The following is a 19,870-nucleotide window of genomic DNA, read 5'->3' on the forward strand; positions in this document are numbered from 1 at the left end:
TTGATGAGGCAGAAACACGACCAGTTCAGTCAGTCCCCGTATGTATCTGCAGATTTACAACCACAGTAACATCAGCGCAGCTGAAAACTGTCGAAGACAAGAAACAAAACAAGTGACAGGATCACTTCAACATTCAAACATCTTTATACGCTAAAATATATAATCAAGCTAAAACATAATTAAATGAGGCAGAGGTGGGGAGACCAAAAAAACAGGAACAGGAAACTTTAAATGTGCACCAACAGCTGTTTCAGCACATGAACTGAATCCCCCACTACCAGGCTTTATGATATTTAAGCTTTAGCTAATAATCATCCACCCAGCAGGCTCCTGGGTGGTTCCTCAGGGGTTCCACTGGACTTACTGTAAATCAGAAGCTGGACTTCACCACGTTGGATTTGAAGAATAAAAAACAAATCTGCAACAGGCAGACCCCTTCACCTGACTCTCAATTGATTTTAATCATGTGCTTCATGAGAGACACAAAACTGAACTACTCATCATTATCAGTAAGTCCATCCAGCTGCTCTGAGATTGTAAACAGCTGGAGTGCCATCGCGTTATTGGATCAAAGTACAAAACTTTATTGTTTTTGACATTTTTGCCAGCAAAGTATCGATAAAGGTTCTTAAAAAATGAAAACACAGTGTTTGGGTTTTTTATACATTCTTTAATGGGGCTAAATGAACAGCACACAGTTTGCTTAAAAGATTTATTGATAAGGCAGCACAATACGTGAGTGGTTAGGACTGAAGATTTTACAGGACACATTTTCACCATAAAAATCTGTTGCACAGTAGGACCTGTTAGCTTAGCCAGACATCCTCAGACCCTCCTGACGTGGTCACACATGTCACCTTGTAAAAATAAAAACATTTAAAACATTCAATCGAGCGACCTGTCGCGCAAAACTAGGCCGGTAGTGTGCTTGGCCTTTAAACTTATAGCATATGTATTGCTGTGAGAGTCCACTAGAGGGTGCAGTGGAAAAAGTGATTTATAAAAAAAACCACCTGATTCGTGCAGCTGAGCTGATCATTATGCCGACCGTGTTTTGCAAAAATCGATAAAAAGGTTATGATCGATATCTTGTAGACTGTGCATGCAGCCACCTCTGTTTTTTTTCCCCTTTTCCCAAATTTTGCTTATGTCTGATTTATTTTTCACACGTAGGTGAATGCAAACTTCATCTAAACGCCTGCTGTTGGTGTGTATCCTGTGGATGGATACTCTTAATTTATGCTAACGTTACTCAGTGTGCTGACACGTCCATCATCCTGTTATTATACCTAATCCTTCTCATTAACCTGCTCTCTTCTTTTTGATTTATTATTAGTGCTGACTAGCTGCAGATGAACCACCACACAGGGAAGGCGGAGCATGAAGGTTGGCAGTTAGCGTCTTAGTCATCCTCCCTCACTGGTGTTACGTTTTGTTGCTTTTGTAGTTCTCTGTATTATGAGTTGAGCTGGGAGTTACCCACAGTCTTCAGTTTTTGGTTAGATAGGAAGCAGATGGTTGGTTCACAGCCTTCTTTGTCTTTTGTTTATCTGTTTTTCCTTTGAAAGTAACTTTATTTTCATTATTATAACAGCAGCAGCATGGTGACAACTCATATTAGGTTTTCTGTGTGCCTTTGAATTTGAAGTTATAACATGTTTGGGGGCTTGTCCGGGACACAGGACCTCTCATACCTTACAACACTGTACAGTCTATACAGCAGGTGTCTTCCTGTTTAAACTCTACTCTACCCCAAAGGTTTTTTCTCCTGAAATGACCAGAAAACTTGTTTTTGATATACGGTTTTAATAACAGTGATAAAATCATTGGATATGTTGTATATTTGAGATTCCTCTGTTGAACTGTCCTCCACCCTTCATTAATGACACATCCTCAGGTATAATAATTCCACTCCAAAATGGTGGAAATGTGCGCCTGTTCACTACGTTTAACTGAAGACAGCAGGGCATTCATCTACATAAACCTGCTGAACCTTTCAGTAGATTCAGAAGAAAGTGATCAGTGGGTAAAAAGTTGTTTCATCTGTAGGTAGTGCTACTGAAACCAGTGCAGGAATGAATAAAAGTGCAATTCCAACAATGGCCACTAGATGCCATCTCTAATTCGCATTCAAAAAGCACAATTTCATTGAGTCCTTTTTTGGTCTCTTTCACTAAATCTGAGGAAGTGTGCGGGTGCTCACATCTTCATTAATATCATGTTGAGGCTTTGATGTGTTAGCTTGGTTCACTGGGAGGAGTACAAAGCTTCTCTCTGAGAAGCAGAGCAGTAGATAGTGGCATACAAATGAGGTCAAGCATAGTACTTGAGTAAATGTGCTTAGTCCTCCACTGTGAGTGAGATGATAGGTTGTTCTGCCCTCAGGCGCCCCAGTTTGGTCCGGCCTGACCCGAGTGGACCTTTGGACTGGCCTGCTGCCAATTGAGCTGATGGAGCAGCTTTGGTCCCTGAATGCACCGCTTCGCTCTGATATGGAAAGTGGATTTATCGACCCCACAGACTGTGTGTTAAACACATCACGGCTGCAAGATGTGTTTGAAACATTTAGTTTTGTCCTCAAAGACAGGAACCTGTGTGGGGGTGAAAGATGATGAAGCCTCCTCCAGAGGAAGAATCAGATCCTTTGGCAGCATTAAGAGGATCAGCTGTACGGTAATCTCCCGGCTCACAGAGACAGCACCTTCTCCAAATCACTGTCTCAGTATTACAAAACTATTAGCACACAAGTCGCTGTAGCAGTATTCTCAGACATGGATGCATAGCCACAGTTCAGGTCCTTTTACTGTGCTTCTGTCTCAGTATTGATGGACTGTTTGTTTGCAGAAAGTGTAGCTTGATGCTTTTCTTATAGATCAAAGTCAGATGAATAAATCTGGGGCGAAAATCTTTGATGTTGAGATGTTGAAAAGATTTAAAGTTTTTCTGAAAGCTCGTAGTAATTAGAAGAATTATTACTATTAGTTATTATCATCATTATTATTATTGGTAGTTGTTTTTATTAATGCTGCTGTTAAAACTCAACCTCAGGTATCTCAACTTTCTGATTCTCAGTCCAGCGTCAGTGCGACACATTTTCTAAATAGTTGAAGCAGAAATTAGCAAAATGTTGGATGAAATGAGGTTCTCTATGGCAAAGGAATATGAAGACCTTGTTCCCACTGCAGTGGTGTTGGTTCCATACATATAGCACATACAAGAGAAAGACTTGGTGGCACCACAAACTCCTGGTCCAGGGGGACCTACAGCAGGAGGGGGTTGGCAGATGCAGCTCACAGAGTCCATCGTGACCTTCTTCACATGAAAATCAGCCAGGCTTCCTCTCTGTAATGTTAAACCTGTCCAAACGGCCAATCATAGCTCACTGCTTCCACGTTTCTCTCATTGGTTGTTCCCCGTCCGGCCCTCAATAATGATCAGTAAGACCGGCGTCAGGTCCATCAGGGTCTTCAGCATGTCCATGATATCTTCGTGGTCTTTGGCTCCCTCGATGAACTCCTCCAGGGTCAGCTCACCTGCAGGGTCAGAGGTCAGAATCCATAATTTAATAAACAAAATGCCTCTTAAACACAACACAGACCAAAATGTGGAAGAGCTGCCCATCAATTATATAGTGGGAAGTCGTTTGGGGTGTAGGTCGGATCTTCAACTGTGTCGTTTACTAATTATTTGGTTGATTGTTGGCTGTCATGCGACTTTGGTCCAGATCTGGCAGAGAGGAGTTACAGAGTTTACTATCTGAGCTGGGCTCAGCTGTCTTCATTACCTTCTCCTTTCACATCAATCCTCTCAAATATGAGCGAGACGATTTCCTCGGGGTCGATGTCTTTGTTCCGTGTGATGTCTTGGATGGCCTGCAGATGGAGACACCAAGGACAAATAACAAGGTTCTCAATAAGTTTCTGAATCATGAAGATGAGTCAGCATTCAGTAAAATAATCTCTGACTGAGCTTAACGTTTTGTATCGGTCAGTTTCAGGTTTTTTATAACTAGTAATGGGTACCGGTATCCCGTGCCATGATGGCACCGGTTGTGACATAAACGGTACTAACCAGACCGAAAAGCAGCGCACATTTCGGTGCTTTTTTCCCCCTGAGCTGTGATACACTTCTAGCCAATCATTTTACGTTTCTGAGGATAGTAGGCGGGGCCAGGTACGTACGTTCTTTTAGAGCAGAGCTACAGATTAAAAATGCCCAAGGTGAAGCGGTCAAAGTCTGGCTGTACTTCACAGCAAAAGATGCAAACTCAGCAGCAACAAGTGCTTTAAGCTGATACTGTGATACTGTCAAAGGAGGTAACACCTCAAATCCGATGAAACACCTGGCGACGCATAGCGTTTTTTTAAAAGCAGAGAAATGCGCCGTATTTGATAGCTTGCTGCGAGACCTCACACCGAGCACATCTACTGCGGGTGTGGTGCCCGTTATCAGACCCGGAGTTAGCAACATCCCCCAAAAACCCGAAGAGTAGAGTCCTGGCCCCTAGCCCTGCCAGTGTAGCAGTAATGATGAGGATGATGATGCAGCAGCAGCCGTTCCTCTGCGTGAGTAGCTTCATGTTGTTCGTGTGTAATTTACGTTGAGTAGGCTAACCACGTTATTACATTAATGCATGTAAGGTGAACTAGCAAACATCATCATAGCTACATGCGGCTGTCTTCTTGTTTGATGGCAGATACTCCCTTCACCCTGGCCAAAAAGGCTAAAATGACCAAAGAAAAAGTGGAAAACAGTTAAACATGAGAGGTTTTTGGACAAAGTTTGTGTTTTTTCCATTGTTTAAGCACTGCTTCCAGCCAAGAGTGATGCCATATATGCCCCATAGCTGCAGAAAAGGCTAACATTGTTATCTTTTTACAAAAAAACAAACAAACAGCTGAACATGAGAGGTTTTTGGACAAAGTTTGTGTTTTTTCCATTGTTTAAGCACTGCTTCCAGCCAAGAGTGATGCCATATATGCCCCATAGCTGCAGAAAAGGCTAACATTGTTATCTTTTTACAAAAAAACAGCTGAACATGAGAGGTTTTTGGACCCATTTGTGTTCTCCATTCTTTAAGCACCGGTTCGAGCACCGTTTAAGCACCGGCACAGTTTCAAAACTACTGGTTTGGCACCGGTATCGGATAAAACCTAAACGATACCCATCCCTATTCATAACTGCTGCTGCAGGGATCGCTCAGTCCAAAGAAGAAGAACCAATGATGTCACGAGGTTCTTCTTCACCACCATGGCCGGTGAAAGCCTGAAACAAACACGTGTTCCTGTCAGGAGCGATTCAGCTGTAAAAGATCAAAGAATCCACGTTAGGATGCAAACAGAGGACCTGGAGGGGGCGTGGTGGTCTCACCAGCTGTTTGCTAAGTTGTTCATGTTCAGGTTGGAAGGAACCCTTTTATAATGCTAACTCATATTTCGTATCTGACGAGTGAGCATTCGGCCACCAGTCTGGTTACTCTGCAGGGAACGACCAGTACTGTGGTTTAGCTCACGGTATCCGTGTCCGAGGCTCCGAGATTACCAACTCCAGAAGCTGAATCAGATGTTTCCGATACTTTAAAGATGTCCTGGTAAATGTAATCTTGTTCTCCATGTTCTCTGGTCCACGACTGGTCAGAACACAAAGGGAACGGCTTGTTCCACTTTCAGCAGTTTCCTTGACTGATTGATTGAGCTCAGAGGATTAGCAGCGGTCTAAGTTCAGAGCTAATCCAGCCCTGTTCTCTGTGCTGCTGATTCAGGATCCATGTGGAGAGGGACGCTCTTGATTTCAGTCCAACTTTCCTGTAAAGCTGGAAATATTGCAGATGTCTAGTGTGTGAGTTTGAAACCAGTTTTCTATAAATACATAAACCTTTCTGTGGGACTAAGACAAAATGTAATTGCTGCACCGACCTTAAAAGACACCATGACATCATTTGAAGCTTGAAGCAGTCGACGCAGTGTCAGCGGGATTAAACTGTCTTAAGATAGAAGCTGAGCAGGCAGCATTAAAAAGCTCAAAGACAGGAGAAGATTAAGCCTGTGTCAGCGTGGTGGTCCGTTCATTACCGTGAAGATGGTCTCCAGCTCTTCCTTGTCGATCTTTCCGTTGCCGTCCTGGTCGAACAGTTTGAAGTACCACTTCAGTTTCTGGTTGATTTCTCCCTTCAGCATCAGGCTGATGGCTGCGATGTACTCCACAAAGTTAATGTAGCCATCCTGCAGACACGAAGCAGGGAGTTAAAACCGCACCAACGAGGGGGCGTTCAGGGACATCCTGTAAGATTCACACCTCAGTTTTAATATGGACGTTTGTTCAGCTTCACAAAACCAAAGCAGAGCAAACGTGACAGACAGAGAGTCTGATGCTGTGGTTCAGCTGTGCAATAATTCTGCACATTAAAAACTGTAGGTTTATGTTACTGTAATACTTACAGGGGTTTTATGACCAGTTTCCACAACAGCAAAACTCGTAGATGAGACTAACAATCATCAGCATTCTTGGGTTGCACATTCACCGATCATCTGACACTGAATCCCAGCTCCTGATTGGTCAGACTGCGGCTTCAGTCCATCACGTGGTGCTCAGTTTGAGGACTCAAAGTGCTTTTTTCACCACGCAGGTTGGAGGAGCCCAGGATCGAACCACCAACCATCCACATTATAAAACCACCTCCTAAAGTCTCCACACAGAGCTCAACCATTCATGCCTCCAGGCCTCTGTGGGAGGACCTCTTACACCTGAACATCCACCCAGTTCCAGCTTTATTGAAATGTGGACTACTTGTTGTAATAAATGGTTAAAATGCCTCCTGCTCTTTATATTTTACACATGTCGTTGCTGCAGGCTGAAGCCTTTAATCCAGAGGTGGCAGAAGTACAGATACCCGGGTTTAAAAATACTGCGGTAAAAGCTGAAGGGTGAAAAAGTACCGAGTCTGAAATGTACTCAGAGTCAGAAAGGACAAAGCGAACTGAACCTTGTGCTATATTAAGAAAATAATAAAATAATTTTAGTACATGAGATCATTTACCTGGAGATCTCCTGCTGCCCTTCACCTAATCACAGCATCCTCACACACACAGCTCTGCATGCTGATGGAGCAGGAAGTCCTGCCTCTCCCGGTCGAGCGAGCGCTCTGCACCACAGAGCGATTTTAACGTTTCCATGAAAGCTTTGAGTTTAAAGACTCGTGTTCACAGTATGAGCAACATTTCACATGTGCTGACGTCTGGTTTCATGTTGACAAGAATCAACCTCCAGACTGAAACATGGAGCTGCAGTTCATCTGGTGTCCAGCAGGGGCAGCAGAGTCAGTCCCATAGACTGCCATGTTAAACCTGACAGCAGAATAAACATGTTTGCAGCCTGATACACAAACTGGTCTCTGTGGAGAACTTTTAAACTGCATTCAGAATTAAGGTTGGTGTTATTAGAGGCGTGGCCTCTGTGACTGACAGGTGGATGGTGGCACTTTGATGACATCATGTGACCAATAGCACGGCTGCTGTGAGTTTCTAGGAGTTTATTCTGACTGACTCTTACATGTAACCACGACTACACCATCACCTACGTTAATATTTCAAAACGAGGGATTTCTGATTTGAAGATTCATGTGGTCGCATAGCAACAGCTGCCCAGGCGACACACTGTCAACAGGTTTCTGTGTAAAACTTTATATTCAGCCTTGTATGTGAACATCGACCACAAGCTTCTGTGTCCACTACTTTAAAAACATAGCCTTTAGATATCTGATGACTGGTTTTGGTACATCCTGCATCCACAGTCAGATTTATCAATAAGGAAAGCCCGGTCAGCATTATTGATTTTTGATTGGGCTCATTCACAAGCTGCAGAGCTCTCAGCTCAGCCCTACAAGCAGTAGGTCGAGTTTTCTCTCATAAATCAGACGTTTTCATTTCAAAGCACGTCCCATGTAGAGTCTTTCTTTCTTTAAGCTGAGCTTTCATGTGACCTTTAACCCCACTTTAGTAACACTCGTCTCAAATTGATATCAAAGCCTCATAACCAGCTGTCATACTACCAGCCTGATATAACAGGTTATATGTCATTATTAGATGTTTTGGTCTAATAAGGTGCAGGAAAGCAAATCAGCTCTAAACCCGTCGACGTGTCACTGCTGTCAGATTACTTTTACTTTCCTGCAGAAGCCGCGTCCTATAAACATGGAAGAACAGGCTGGGCAAACTGACGTGGAACGCACCCCGTCCATGTCGAAGGTGAAGAAGACCTGCTCCACGTAGCGGTTGGCGTCCTCGTTCATGCCCTTCAGGTTGAGTATGGCCTTCAGCTCGAACAGCGTGATGAGGCCTGACGGAGACTCCTTCATGAACTTGTTGTACCAGTGGTGCATGTCCTCTGCCAGGATGTCGTCCAGGGTCGAGCCGTGGTTCCCCATGGCGGAGGAGACCAAGGCCCGGTGCGCTGCTTGTTAAAGGCGGTCTGCAGTCCTGCGATCCTCCTCAGGACAGGAAACCCCACAGAAGACGATTAGGCTGCAGGCGGAGGCTCGAGGTGGCCCACATCCAGGCTGCCGTGACTCTGCAGGCACCGAGCGAACCTCAGGACTCTGTAACCCTCTTAGGTCCTGCAGGAAGAACCAAAGAAGCACTGAAAATAACTCCCTAATGAGATCACCACAGGGCTGTGCTGTGGAGGCCGATCCAGGACAGGAGGGCGGGATGGCCCTGGAAGCAGAATTATGTAACCGGCTCACCTGGCAGGCTGCGTTCACACAGAGAGGTTTCCCACGCAGGACGTTCCTCGCTGCTCAGCTGAGGGGAAAAGTTCAGAAACACACGAGAACCAAGGAGAAAGACGCCCACGCCAGAGAACAAGCAGACCACTGAAGACCAAGACCAGCTGCTCCCACGGTGCAGGGATCCAGAAACGTCTGTGACTATTTTTCTCCTTCTTTCACACGAGCAGGAAGTGAAGGAGGCACGAGAACTGATGACTTCAAAGCAGTTACTTTGGTTTAGTTTCTTTCAAAGCTCTGCTGCGTGTCAGTTTCTGTTCTGGAAAGTTTGCTTTAAGTAAGTTACCCATGGCCGTTTCCTTAATTATTCCACCCAACGCCTGAAACCACGGCCCGAGCATCAGCGGCCTCAAGCAGAGACGCACGGCGCTCTAATCAGATCATCCAGGCAGCGGCTCGACCTGCCGGCAGGTTAAATCAGAGCTGAGACGTCCTGTTGGTCACACTTTCATCAAACAAGAAAAATAAACACAAAATGTCGTTTCTGGTCACTTTGACCTGATCAGTGAGTTTCTCCTTAAACTCATGGATGTCATTTTTGTTTAGTCTCTTTATTATTGTTGAATCGTGACCTCTGACCTTAGCTCAGACATGTGAAGCCTGCAGGTCTTCTTCTGGGTTCTTCTCTGAAGAGTAATTTTGGTCAGCCGGTCACTCCTGGGAAGGTTCACCCACTGTGGGTTTTCTCCCACTGTGGATCACTGGAGTCAGACTGATGATGTCACTGACTCTGGTGCTTCTTTACAGCAGGAAGTGTCTGAGATCTTTGGCCTGCTTCACGTTGTCACACTGTTTCACATCACTGAAGGCTCAGATGTGAAGATTAAATCTGGCCCGAGTCTTACTGAGGTTGGTCAGGACGCCATGTTCATCATCTCATCGTGATGTGATTTCATGATGTCTCTAAATTTTGAGAGGATTTTTTTTTTCTTGTGTTTTGACCTTGGAAGTTTTTACCTGCTGCTGAATGAGCGTACGAAGTTCCATTAGTTTGTCATTATTATCAGGAAGTCCTAAAAACTCCCTGAAAAGCCTTCAGCTGATCCAAAATGCTGCAGCAAGAGTCCTGACAGGGACTAGAAAGAGAGAGCAGATTTCTCCTGTTTTGGCTTCCTGTTAAATCCAGAATTCAAAATCCTGCTCCTCACATACAAGGTCTTAAATAATCAGGCCCCATCTTATCTTAATGACCTTGTAGTACCATATCACCCTATTAGAGCGCTTCGCTCTCGCTCTGCAGGCCTACTTGTTGTTCCTAGAGTATTTAAAAGTAGAATGGGAGGCAGAGCCTTCAGTTTTCAGGCCCCTCTTCTGTGGAACCAGCTTCCAGTTTGGATTCGGGAGACAGACACTATCTCTACTTTCAAGATTAGGCTTCAAACTTTCCTTTTTGCTAAAGCATATAGTTAGGGCTGGACCAGGTGACCCTGAATCCTCCCTTAGTTATGCTGCAATAGACGTAGGCTGCCGGGGGATTCCCATGATGCATTGAGTTTTCCCTTTCTAGTCTCCTTTCTCACTCACTATGTATTAACAGACCTCTCTGCATTGAATCATATCTGTTATTAACCTCTGTCTCTCTTCCACAGCATGTCTTTATCCTGTCTTCCTTCTCTCACCCCAATTGGTCGCAGCAGATGGCCCCGCCCCTCCCTGAGCCTGGTTCTGCCGGAGGTTTCTTCCTGTTAAAAGGGAGTTTTTCCTTCCCACTGTTTCCTCCTCACACGTTGTGTACCATTGTAATAGATTAACCTATTGGTTATCGGGCGATCGTGGCTCAAGAGTTGGGAGTTCGCCTTGTAATCGGAAGGTTGCCGGTTTGAGCCCCGGCTTGGACAGTCTCGGTCGTTGTGTCCTTGGGCAAGACACTTCACCCGTTGCCTACTGGTGGTGGTCAGAGGGCCCGGTGGCGCCAGTGTCCGGCAGCCTCGCCTCTGTCAGTGCGCCCCAGGGTGGGTGTGGCTACGATGTAGCTGCCATCACCAGTGTGTGGATGGGTGGATGACTGGATATGTAAAGTGCTTTGGGGTCCTTAGGGACGAGTAAAGCGCTATATAAATACAGGCCATTTACCATATTGTTAATTTGGAGACTACGATGAGTCTTTATTTGTAAAGATAAAACTTTTTAAAATACAGTTAAAAGTCTCAAATTTCTACTCTGTGCTTCACCAGAGCTCAGTGGGCCAGACTTGTACAGCTGACATCCACCTTCATGTGTTTAACGCCCCTGATAAGGTTGCATTATCAGGGGCGTGTCCTGTTTGACTGACAGGTAGCTTCGTCATCGCGCTGCAGCTGTGACACGGAAAAATCAGAAGTCATTAGCAACTCTTTATTTCTTTGAGCACTGCCAGATAAAATAAAACAGAGCAGATCATCATTATGGTAGCAAAAGTATTTTAATTTCATCATCAGAAGCACTTTGTGACGTCACCGCCTCCTCAGGCTGCGTGTCGCCATCCAATCAAAACCTCGGAGGTTCCCAGAAATCAGTCAAACCTAACGAGGCTTCGAGGGTTCCCTCACAGCTGTGGCTTTAAACACAGACACAAACCATTTATCATCATCATCATCATCATCATGGTAGGCAGCACACAGTAAGAACAGACAGGTCACAGTATATATGGCTAAACAGGAAGAATGCAGTGTTGTGGTGTGGAAAGGCGTTGAGTGGAAACGAACAAGCTCGGCTGGACCTTCGCACGATTGGCCGAGCGTCTTCGCTCATTCGCAGATGGCGGGCGGCGCCTCAGAGTTTCTAAATATTCGCCTCCTGAGCGTCTGCAGGCCTCTTCAGTCAGGTGTAGCTGATACGGGGTTTCTCTCCCAGCACTCCAGGGGCTCGTCGACGCGTGGTCCTCATCGGGCTGAGCTTGTTGCTTCCTGCGGGGGAAACGTTGCAGTTTTTCAGTACATGTACACAAAGTACACAGAGTACTGCACTGATGTCACTCTGGAAGGAGAACAGGTACTTCACCTCGCTCTGTTCTTCTTCTTTGCCGTCTGTCAGTGTAGCGTCTTCGGTCGGGTCCTGTTTCTGCGTCTCTGGCGACCTCGGCTCCTCCTCCTTCTTCTCTGATGATGATGGTGCCTCCTCCTCCTCTTCTTCTGCAGACCCTTTCTCTCCCTCCTGCACATCACCGTCGCCGCTCTTTGGCTCTTCCTCTTCGTGAGTTTGGTTTTTCTCAGCAGCTGTTGGGGCGTCTGTTTGATCCTCCTTCTTGAACACGTCACCCTCACTGCCCTGCTCGCCGTCCTGCTTGCCGCCTGCTGCAGTTTTGTCAGCGGGGTCAGTTGTGGAGCTCACCTGTGTGTCTGATGCATCTTTGGCCTCCACCTCTCCACTGCTGGATGTCCTGTGGCGGCGTGATGGCGGACGGCGGCGGATGGAGTGGCGAGCTCTGCCCTGGAGGAGAACCAAAGGGTGATCAACTGAGTGTTTAGGCTGGCCGGCGCAGGTATTTACAGGTCACTGAATGCATCACATGAACGCCTTGGAGGGGTCTCACCTTGTTGATGCTCTGCAGGACCGATCCCTCCGCCACAGTGGCAGGTTCCTCAAAAGAGGCGGGGCCTTCCGTTTCAGTTACAGGAGAGGTGACTGGGCTGGTGGGGGTTGCTGAGGACGAGGTGGTTACTGAGGTAGCAGGTGGGGCGGAGCCAGGGGAGGGCAGGGGGAAGTTGAGAGGCAGCATCCTGATGCCAGGGCTCTTCATAGGAGGACCCGTGGGCGAGAGCACGAGTTCAGCCTGCAAAGTGATGTCAGAGCGATGTCAGAACGATGTCAGAGTGATGTCAGAGTGATGTCGGTGCATGTTTACACCAGCAGGGGGCAGCAGAAACCTGCTGGACTCACCTGGATTTTCTCAATTAGACCAGAGTTCCTCTTGACTTTGACAGGTGACGTCGGGGCACCTGCAGGAGGCTGACACACACACACACACACACACACACAGGTGCGTTTATTTCGTAGATCTTCATGTAAATGTGGAGACCAGACGAGGAGCTCCTCGGGAACGTGACCTCAGCTCTCGATTGTCATGTTTAATTTTTGTGCCTTTTTTCCGTCACCACACCAGAAGAACGTGAAACTGTATAAAACTAAAGTGTTCAGTCACAGTTCGTGGATTTTCTTTGACAATATATCCCATCATGCTCTTGAGTTACCTCTGAAGGGTGCGTGGACTCGAGCAACGACGATTATTGGCTCAAACTTAAATATTACAAACAGTGCAACTAAATTGCAGATATAAAGGCCCAGTTTACAACAACAGACACCTCGAGGTGCTGATTGTTGTAGGAAAGAGACTCTGACGATCAGAGCAAGCACTTGGCAACAGTGGGAAGAAAAAAGTGCCATTTAACAAGAAGAAATGTCCTGCAGAACCAGCATCAGGATCTGTGTCTACTTCCTGTTTGTATCGAGAGTGACGAACTGGGCGGCTGCGGTGAAGAGAGGATGCTCCACCTACCTATCTGTGGTCATGAGTCAGTGACAGGGAACACAGCGGTGTTTCCCCCACAGGTCGCAGGGCTCAGCCTTGGAGAAGCTGCGACTCCTTGGAATGAAAATGAGCCGGATGAGGTGGTCTGGACACCCAGTCCGGCGTAGTCTGTGTTTAATATGGCTTTTGTGTTGTTAACATGTTTAATGTTTTGTATTTTCTTCTATTTGATCTCAAAAAGCTCCTAAAACAGTCAGTGATCACTGTTGACCTCCCTCGGCTTTTATTACCGCTAATCATTTATTTAAGCTCAGTTTTTAAAACCTTAGGATGTAACTACAGCCCAGCCCATGCAGCAGTATATGAATGACTAACCTCGTATTGTGGATGGATTATCTCAGTTGTTCTCCTGGCTGAAGTTTGGTCCTTTTACAGCATCCTGCCATGCGATTACATTTGTTCCTGACCACCGAGAACACTCACGTTAACTTTTATCGAGTGGAAAAAAAGTTAGCTTGTTTATATTATGCTAACATAGCTGTGTCGCTAGCGGTCACGTAGCACATCATTATATACCAGCTAGCCCAACTTCAGTAACCCTACAAACGTCACTGCTGTTTAGTTTTCTGTCTTCATTTATGCTGGAAGTGATAGCAGAGCTGTACGTTTTAATTTGTTTCCAAAACCCCGCAGTCAGGACATGCTATATTGTATTTAGATAGAAGCTAGCGAGCTAACTCCCTGCTAACTTCTAACTCTAATGTCATAAATTCCGTTTTCATGGATGCCTGGATGTTAAACTCGATTGTTACACCTGGTAGAGCAGAACGCTGATCATTTTATTAAAGATGAAAGACTTTAGACAGTTTTTCAACTCTCAGTAATGCCATAGTGATCGTTTGAGATATGGACCTGCAGCGGAGTTTAGGCCCAGACACGGCTAGTGACGTCAGACTTAACGACCGGATCGGCTGTGATTCAGGTCTATGCTGACCAAACCACGGAGAGGACGGAGCACGGCACGAAAGTTGCCATTGACGGTGGTTATCAGTGAAGATGTTTGAGGCGTTTTTGTCTTTTTCTGCTTCCTTTGCAGAAGCGCTTCACACTTCCTGAGCCTGGTTCTGCCGCAGGTTTCTTCCTGTTACAGGACAGTTTTTCCTTCTCACTGTCGCCATGTGCTGCTCTGAGGCGGCGGCCTGAATGGTGGAGTTTCTCTGTTTTATTGTGATTTAAGACTAAATAAAATAAAAAATCTGTTGTATTGAACTAAATAGTTTTGTCATTTTTTCTGAGTCATAAATCAGTAATTTCATCATTTTTAACTGTTTCCTGCCATTTGTGTTGTTTTTGTGTTTGTGTAGTCTTTGTTTTAACTGAACCTTCACACATCAGTGCCCCACCAGACCATCGGCTGGCTTTGAACATGTTTCAGGCGTCTTCATAGTTTTGTCATGTTCCCTAATCTCATCTCTGTCTCACCTCCTGCTCGCCTCCCTGGGGTTTGGACAGCTGTAGAGTGCGTGGCGGTCGCCGTCTGACCGGCTTCTCCTGGTAAACGACAAAAACAGCAGTTAAAAAAAAGACCATTACTCCCAGTATGGACACCTGTCCTAAAAGGTTGCCAGTTTGATTCCCTGAATCAGTCAGATCCTATCACCATGTGTGAGTCTGATATGAGTTACTGATTCTTCCCGAGTCCATAAATCTGACTGTTAGCAGATGATAGCAGGTCTGCACTGGACGTGTCTACGTCCTGGTGTGTGTAGCGTACGTGCTGGCTGTTGTCACACTCACCTGTTCATTCCCGGCGGGGCTTTGTGGCGGAGCCGCACCTTTGAACCTCCTGGCGAGTTCAGCCACGGAGCGCTGCGACGTAGCCTGCTCCTGAGGACGGAGAGGAGAGACCAGGTGAGCAAGCAGGTGAAGGCGGTGATGATATCAGTAACGATAGACACGAGCGATGTGTCTGCAGCAGATTTCATCGTGTTAAAGATTTTTAGGATTGGAGTTTGTCTCTGTGTGACGCTTCGTCCACTCTGAGGTCATCACGCCCGGATCTTTCCTGTGCGCGCTGCAGCAGGACGGACGGTAAGAACATCTGTCCTACCTGCAGCTTTCAAATGGTGAACTGACAGGTGTTGAGGTAAAGTCAACGCGTCACTGCTCATTGATGAGCCGTCCAATCACGAGTCTGTAATCTGAGGAAGGTGTAACTTGGTATCCTGATCATTTTGGTTCATTTATTCCTGAGAATAAAAAGTGAGGAACTGGAGTCGGCTTTAGACCCCGCCCCCACAGAGGCATACGTAAAGTAGTGCAAACATGATTTGTGGGAGCAGTGGAGTCCGTGTGGCAGCGTGTCAGCAGCGTAACCGTGTTAGGATGGAGGCGTGTCAGCTCGTTCGCTCAGAGCTGTTTCTTCTACAACAGATGAGACCGAAGTGGAGATGTTTGTTCATATGTAGCACGTTTCTACTCTGTCTGAACACACCTTTATTTCTCTACGTGAGCTCTGTCTATCACATGGATGCACGTGGAGCAGCTTGGGGTTAGTATGTTGCCAGCATGCAGACTGGGATCAAACCACCAACCTCCTGAGTACCAGTTGACACGCTCTACCACCTGAGCTACAGCCACGTCCATGAAGCCCAAACCAAACACCTCAGACGAGCTGTCAGCCGATGGTCTGAGTGAACTCCTCCGTATGAGTCCAATCTGTCCCACAGCTGAAGCTGGGACCAGATCCAAACTTCAACAGAACGACTGAAAAAGAACGGAGCTGCTGCAGAGCTCAGAGAGCCGTGCATGAATGAATGCTGCAAGCCTTAAAGTGGGCGTGGTTTCTTGGTCACATGGCCCTAAACTTTATTTATGAGCTATGTTTTCAGTTTTAAAGTCACGCTGTCGTCAAACCCTCGTGTTTTGCTGGATAATGTTACTTTGAGACTTTGAGTTGCAGAGATTCAGTTGATGGTTTCGTGTTCCTGCATTAGAGAACGCGCCCACGGTTCTTCAGCTCAGAGGAATGTTAAAAGCTTTAAAAATAAATACACGCCGACATGTGAACAACAAGAAAACACCCACTCTTCACGGACGACGCGTCGATCCTGGCGGTGTTCCATTTGACTGACAGCAACCAACAAAAACACAGCCCTCAAACAGGGAGATGGGACTGCCCGTCCTCACAGAGCTGAAACACACATGGGTCCCCACAAAGGCAGGTATTCAGGGACACACCAACACAGCTGTTGACGTGTGGTTGATCCGGGCTGAAGGCCTCACATTGCTGACATTCAACAGATAATGAAATCACATCGCCTCAAGGACACACACACACACACACACACACACACACACACACACACATGCCCTCTCAGAGTCGTGTGCATTGTTTCCATGGTGTGTGTTTGACCCATAAACTGAAGTTAGAAAGTGATGAAAAAAGCAAAACAGCCGTTAAACCACTTCCTCTTTGCTGTTGTGTGTCTGTGTGTGTGTGTGTCTGTGTGTGTGTGTGTGTGTGTGTGTGTGTGTGTGTGTGTGTGTCTGTGTCTGTGTGTGTGTGTGTGTGTGTCTGTGTGTGTGTGTGTCTGTGTGTGTGTGTGTGTGTGTGTGTGTGTCTGTGTCTGTGTCTGTGTGTGTGTGTGTGTGTGTCTGTGTCTGAGTGTGTGTGTGTGTGTGTGTGTGTGTGTGTGTGTCTGTGTCTGTGTGTGTGTGTGTGTGTGTGTGTGTGTGTGTGTGTGTGTGTCTGTGTGTGTGTGTGTGTGTGTGTGTCTGTGTCTGTGTGTGTGTGTGTCTGTGTCTGAGTGTGTGTGTGTGTGTGTGTGTGTGTGTGTGTGTGTGTGTGTCTGTGTCTGAGTGTGTGTGTGTGTGTGTGTGTGTGTGTGTGTGTGTGTGTGTCTGAGTGTGTGTGTGTGTGTGTGTGTGTCTGTGTGTGTGTGTGTGTGTGTGTGTCTGTGTGTCTGAGTCTGTGTGTCTGTGTGTGTGTGTGTGTCTGAGTGTGTGAGTGTGTCTGAGTGTGTGTGTGTGTGTGTCTGAGTGTGTGAGTGTGTCTGAGTGTGTGTGTGTGTGTGTCTGAGTGTCTGTGTGTGTGTGTCTGTGTGTGTGTGTGTGTCTGAGTGTGTGTGTGTGTCTGAGTGTGTGTGTGTGTGTGTCTGAGTGTGTGAGTGTGTGTGTCTGAGTGTGTGTGTGTACAGCTATGGGGCCCATTGGCAGTTATTGAACCTTCAGGGCTTCGATGGTCTTCTGACTTCATGCAGAGTCCCAGACGTCCTTGAAGATGAAGGTTTTACATCTTCTGCCAAAACTCTGAGGACTCTTTTCATCGTCCACTCACTGTGACGTCACCACAGGTGTCCTCAACGGTAGTTTCTTGGTGGCTCCCATGTTTTATTCTTTCGCAGCAGGAAGTGACCATATTTGGAAAAGAAGGTGGAGTCCTAAGTTATCGGAGGATTAAGTCACTTTTTGAAGCGGGCGTTAGAGGAACTGCAGCGTATGTCACTGACTTTGTGGCTCAACGAGTGTTTTACATGTTTCCATACAAACAAAACGTGATTTGACCGTTGTATTCTCGCCTGATCACTTATGTTATTGATTCTTTTGATCACAATAGAAGAACCACGTGTACAGTTTGGAGGATTAGTTCTTGCTCAGGGAATGACTCTGTAATCCAGCCGGGGTGGAGGCAGCACATAGGATGTGAACTGCAGCGTGCACCGTCACCTTTAGTGTCAGTGGTTACAAACAAATGCTTTGCACCACCAGCCAACATCCAGCTCCACCTCGAGAGCTCTCAGACGTAGAAGTACCAAAAACTGCAGTTCCCCAAACATCCAGCGGGACTCCAGTAATCCTCAGCTCGACAGCATTTAAAGCCTTTCTATTTCTCCCTTTCATAATATCATATTTAAATTTCAGTAAGACTTAAAGCTTGCTTTGTCAGGGGCGTGGCCTCTTTGACTGACAGGTGGATGGAGACACAGGCGGCTGTAGCTGCTAGCTGTCTGCTAGCTTCACCTCAGCTAACTGGACTCTGAATCAGACCTCTATTTGGGCTGTTGGGCGTTTTTAATGATGTCATGGGACCAATAACATGGCTGCTGGGAGGTCACTGTACTAACAGAGCGTACAACAAGCCTGAGCTCCTCGCCACCCTCTCATCTGAATATGGCCACTCCCTGCCCAGAACAACAACAACATGATGGCGGCTAAAATGCTTTCATACACAACATGCAGCTGCACTGGGACCATGTGCAGGTGAAGGTGCTCTGAGCACAGAGTCAGTAATCCAGCCCTGATGTCAGGAAGGCCTACGTGACTCTCCACATCCTGTGAGGACAGAGCAGACTACGGTTCGTTGTTAACTGATAACTATTTTTAAAGCAGAGATAAGTTCTGGGCCTTCGTGGAATCGTACGAGCTGCAGTTTGCACACGCTCAGTGCACGCCACCTCACCGAACCTGCAGGGTTGTCACTGCGTCAGTAAAGCCAGAATGAGCAGAAATATGTGGACGCCACACTGGCCGCCTGCTCAGAGTCATGGCGAAATTGCAGCAGTTCCTTTTAAAATGTTCACTCTGCAGTGTGCTCGACTTTGATCTGAACTCCACTGTGATGCAGCAGAACACACACACACACACACACACACACACACACACACACACACACACGTGTAAACCCAGCAGCAGCTGAAAGCAAAGTTTGAGAAGTTTTACCTCCATCCTGCTCGTCGTCTCTCAGCCGCCTCGCTTGTGTCGAGTATGTGTGAAAGAGAGAGAGAGCCAGCCTGCAGGTTAAATATAGAAGCAGAGTCATTTCAGAGCGAGAGAGCGAGAGAGAGAGCTCATGTTCTGTCACATGGTCATCACCTCGCTCTGTTTCTGATCGTCCTGCAGCTTCATGCCCATCAATTAAACCTGGTTTAATTCAGCTCATGCTCATTAACCTGACGTCTCTGAGCTCGGTCTGCACGATCGTCACATTTAAACCCGTGAAACCGCTGAGCGCTCAGAAGTGGAAGGAAGACTTTTGCTCGCAAACACTGTTCTCAGTTAGAGTCATTTTGTTTACAAATGAAGAACTTAAATCTTTCACAACAGAGTCGCTACGAAACACGGTTATCTGATCACATCAGCTCCGACTGCTTCCTGCACCCACTGTGTTCCAATTATTTCCTCTGTGAACATTACACAGCTGCAGCTTGATGGCTAAACCGTCTTTAAGCATTAAATACTGTTTGCAGTTTTGTCATCATTAACACTTTCTTCAACACTTTCTTTTTGTGGATTTTTTAAAAATAAAATCTGACTACAGAGATGAAGCTTTTAAAAATGCATTCCTCCTGATCGCCAGCAGGGGGCGACTGCTCTGGTTGATGGGAAAATGAGCGTTCTGCTCAGTGAACTCTCTCCGGATCACTTTATGGTCTCGCTCTCTGGCTTCAGGTCTGATGCTCCCTTTGGAGATTACGGTCCTATCAGAGTCACAGAGGAGCAGGAAGTGGAAACATTGGGTTCAAGTGGTTCTGCCTTATGATTGGCAGATAGAAAAAGGCACCAAAAAAACAGACAGTTAGCAGCTACAGCTGCCTGCATCGCCATGCACCTTTAATACAAAAAGGCCACGCCCCTTATAA

At 46.4% G+C, this 19,870-nt stretch overlaps 2 protein-coding genes across 2 annotated transcripts; both read right to left on the bottom strand.

Moving 5' to 3' along the window:
- Window positions 1-636: 636 nt before the first annotated feature.
- guca1d (guanylate cyclase activator 1d) lies at window positions 637-8,620 on the bottom strand. Its single transcript, XM_086308009.1, has 4 exons — window positions 8,228-8,620; window positions 6,072-6,221; window positions 3,785-3,872; window positions 637-3,533 (listed from the first exon to the last, which is right to left on the bottom strand). Exons 1-4 carry the CDS (start codon window positions 8,420-8,422, stop codon window positions 3,400-3,402), a joined length of 567 nt encoding a protein of 188 aa, XP_086164135.1. The 5' UTR covers window positions 8,423-8,620; the 3' UTR covers window positions 637-3,399.
- Window positions 8,621-11,102: 2,482 nt separating this feature from the next.
- Window positions 11,103-19,023, bottom strand: dub (duboraya). The gene is made up of 7 exons (XM_086308010.1): window positions 18,951-19,023; window positions 15,027-15,116; window positions 14,712-14,780; window positions 12,641-12,709; window positions 12,294-12,533; window positions 11,762-12,190; window positions 11,103-11,667 (listed from the first exon to the last, which is right to left on the bottom strand). The coding sequence occupies exons 1-7, from the start codon at window positions 18,954-18,956 to the stop codon at window positions 11,644-11,646; spliced, it is 927 nt and encodes a 308-aa protein (XP_086164136.1). The 5' UTR covers window positions 18,957-19,023; the 3' UTR covers window positions 11,103-11,643.
- Between the last annotated feature and the right edge of the window lie 847 nt (window positions 19,024-19,870).

The sequence above is a fragment of the Aulonocara sp. 'chitande type north' Nkhata Bay genome, linkage group LG10 (genome assembly GCF_057382095.1).
Source record: "Aulonocara sp. 'chitande type north' Nkhata Bay isolate Kocher_YH1m ecotype deep benthic linkage group LG10, A_spYH_male_GT1.1, whole genome shotgun sequence".
Lineage (NCBI taxonomy): Eukaryota > Metazoa > Chordata > Actinopteri > Cichliformes > Cichlidae > Aulonocara > Aulonocara sp. 'chitande type north' Nkhata Bay.

What these genes read in the sequence shown, in the direction of transcription:
- guca1d (XM_086308009.1), bottom strand. Translation starts at nt 8,422, where the DNA reads ATGGGGAACCACGGCTCGACCCTGGACGACATCCTGGCAGAGGACATG. An exon ending in AGCTGGAGACCATCTTCACG is followed by an intron (nt 3,873 to 6,071) that starts GTAATGAACGGA and finishes CTCCATCTGCAG; the next exon opens with GCCATCCAAGACATCACACG. An exon ending in GATTGATGTGAAAGGAGAAG is followed by an intron (nt 3,534 to 3,784) that starts GTAATGAAGACA and finishes CTGACCCTGCAG; the next exon opens with GTGAGCTGACCCTGGAGGAG.
- dub (XM_086308010.1), bottom strand. An exon ending in CCCAGGGAGGCGAGCAGGAG is followed by an intron (nt 12,710 to 14,711) that starts GTGAGACAGAGA and finishes TGTGTGTGTCAG; the next exon opens with CCTCCTGCAGGTGCCCCGAC. An exon ending in TCCTGCAGAGCATCAACAAG is followed by an intron (nt 12,191 to 12,293) that starts GTGAGACCCCTC and finishes GTTCTCCTCCAG; the next exon opens with GGCAGAGCTCGCCACTCCAT.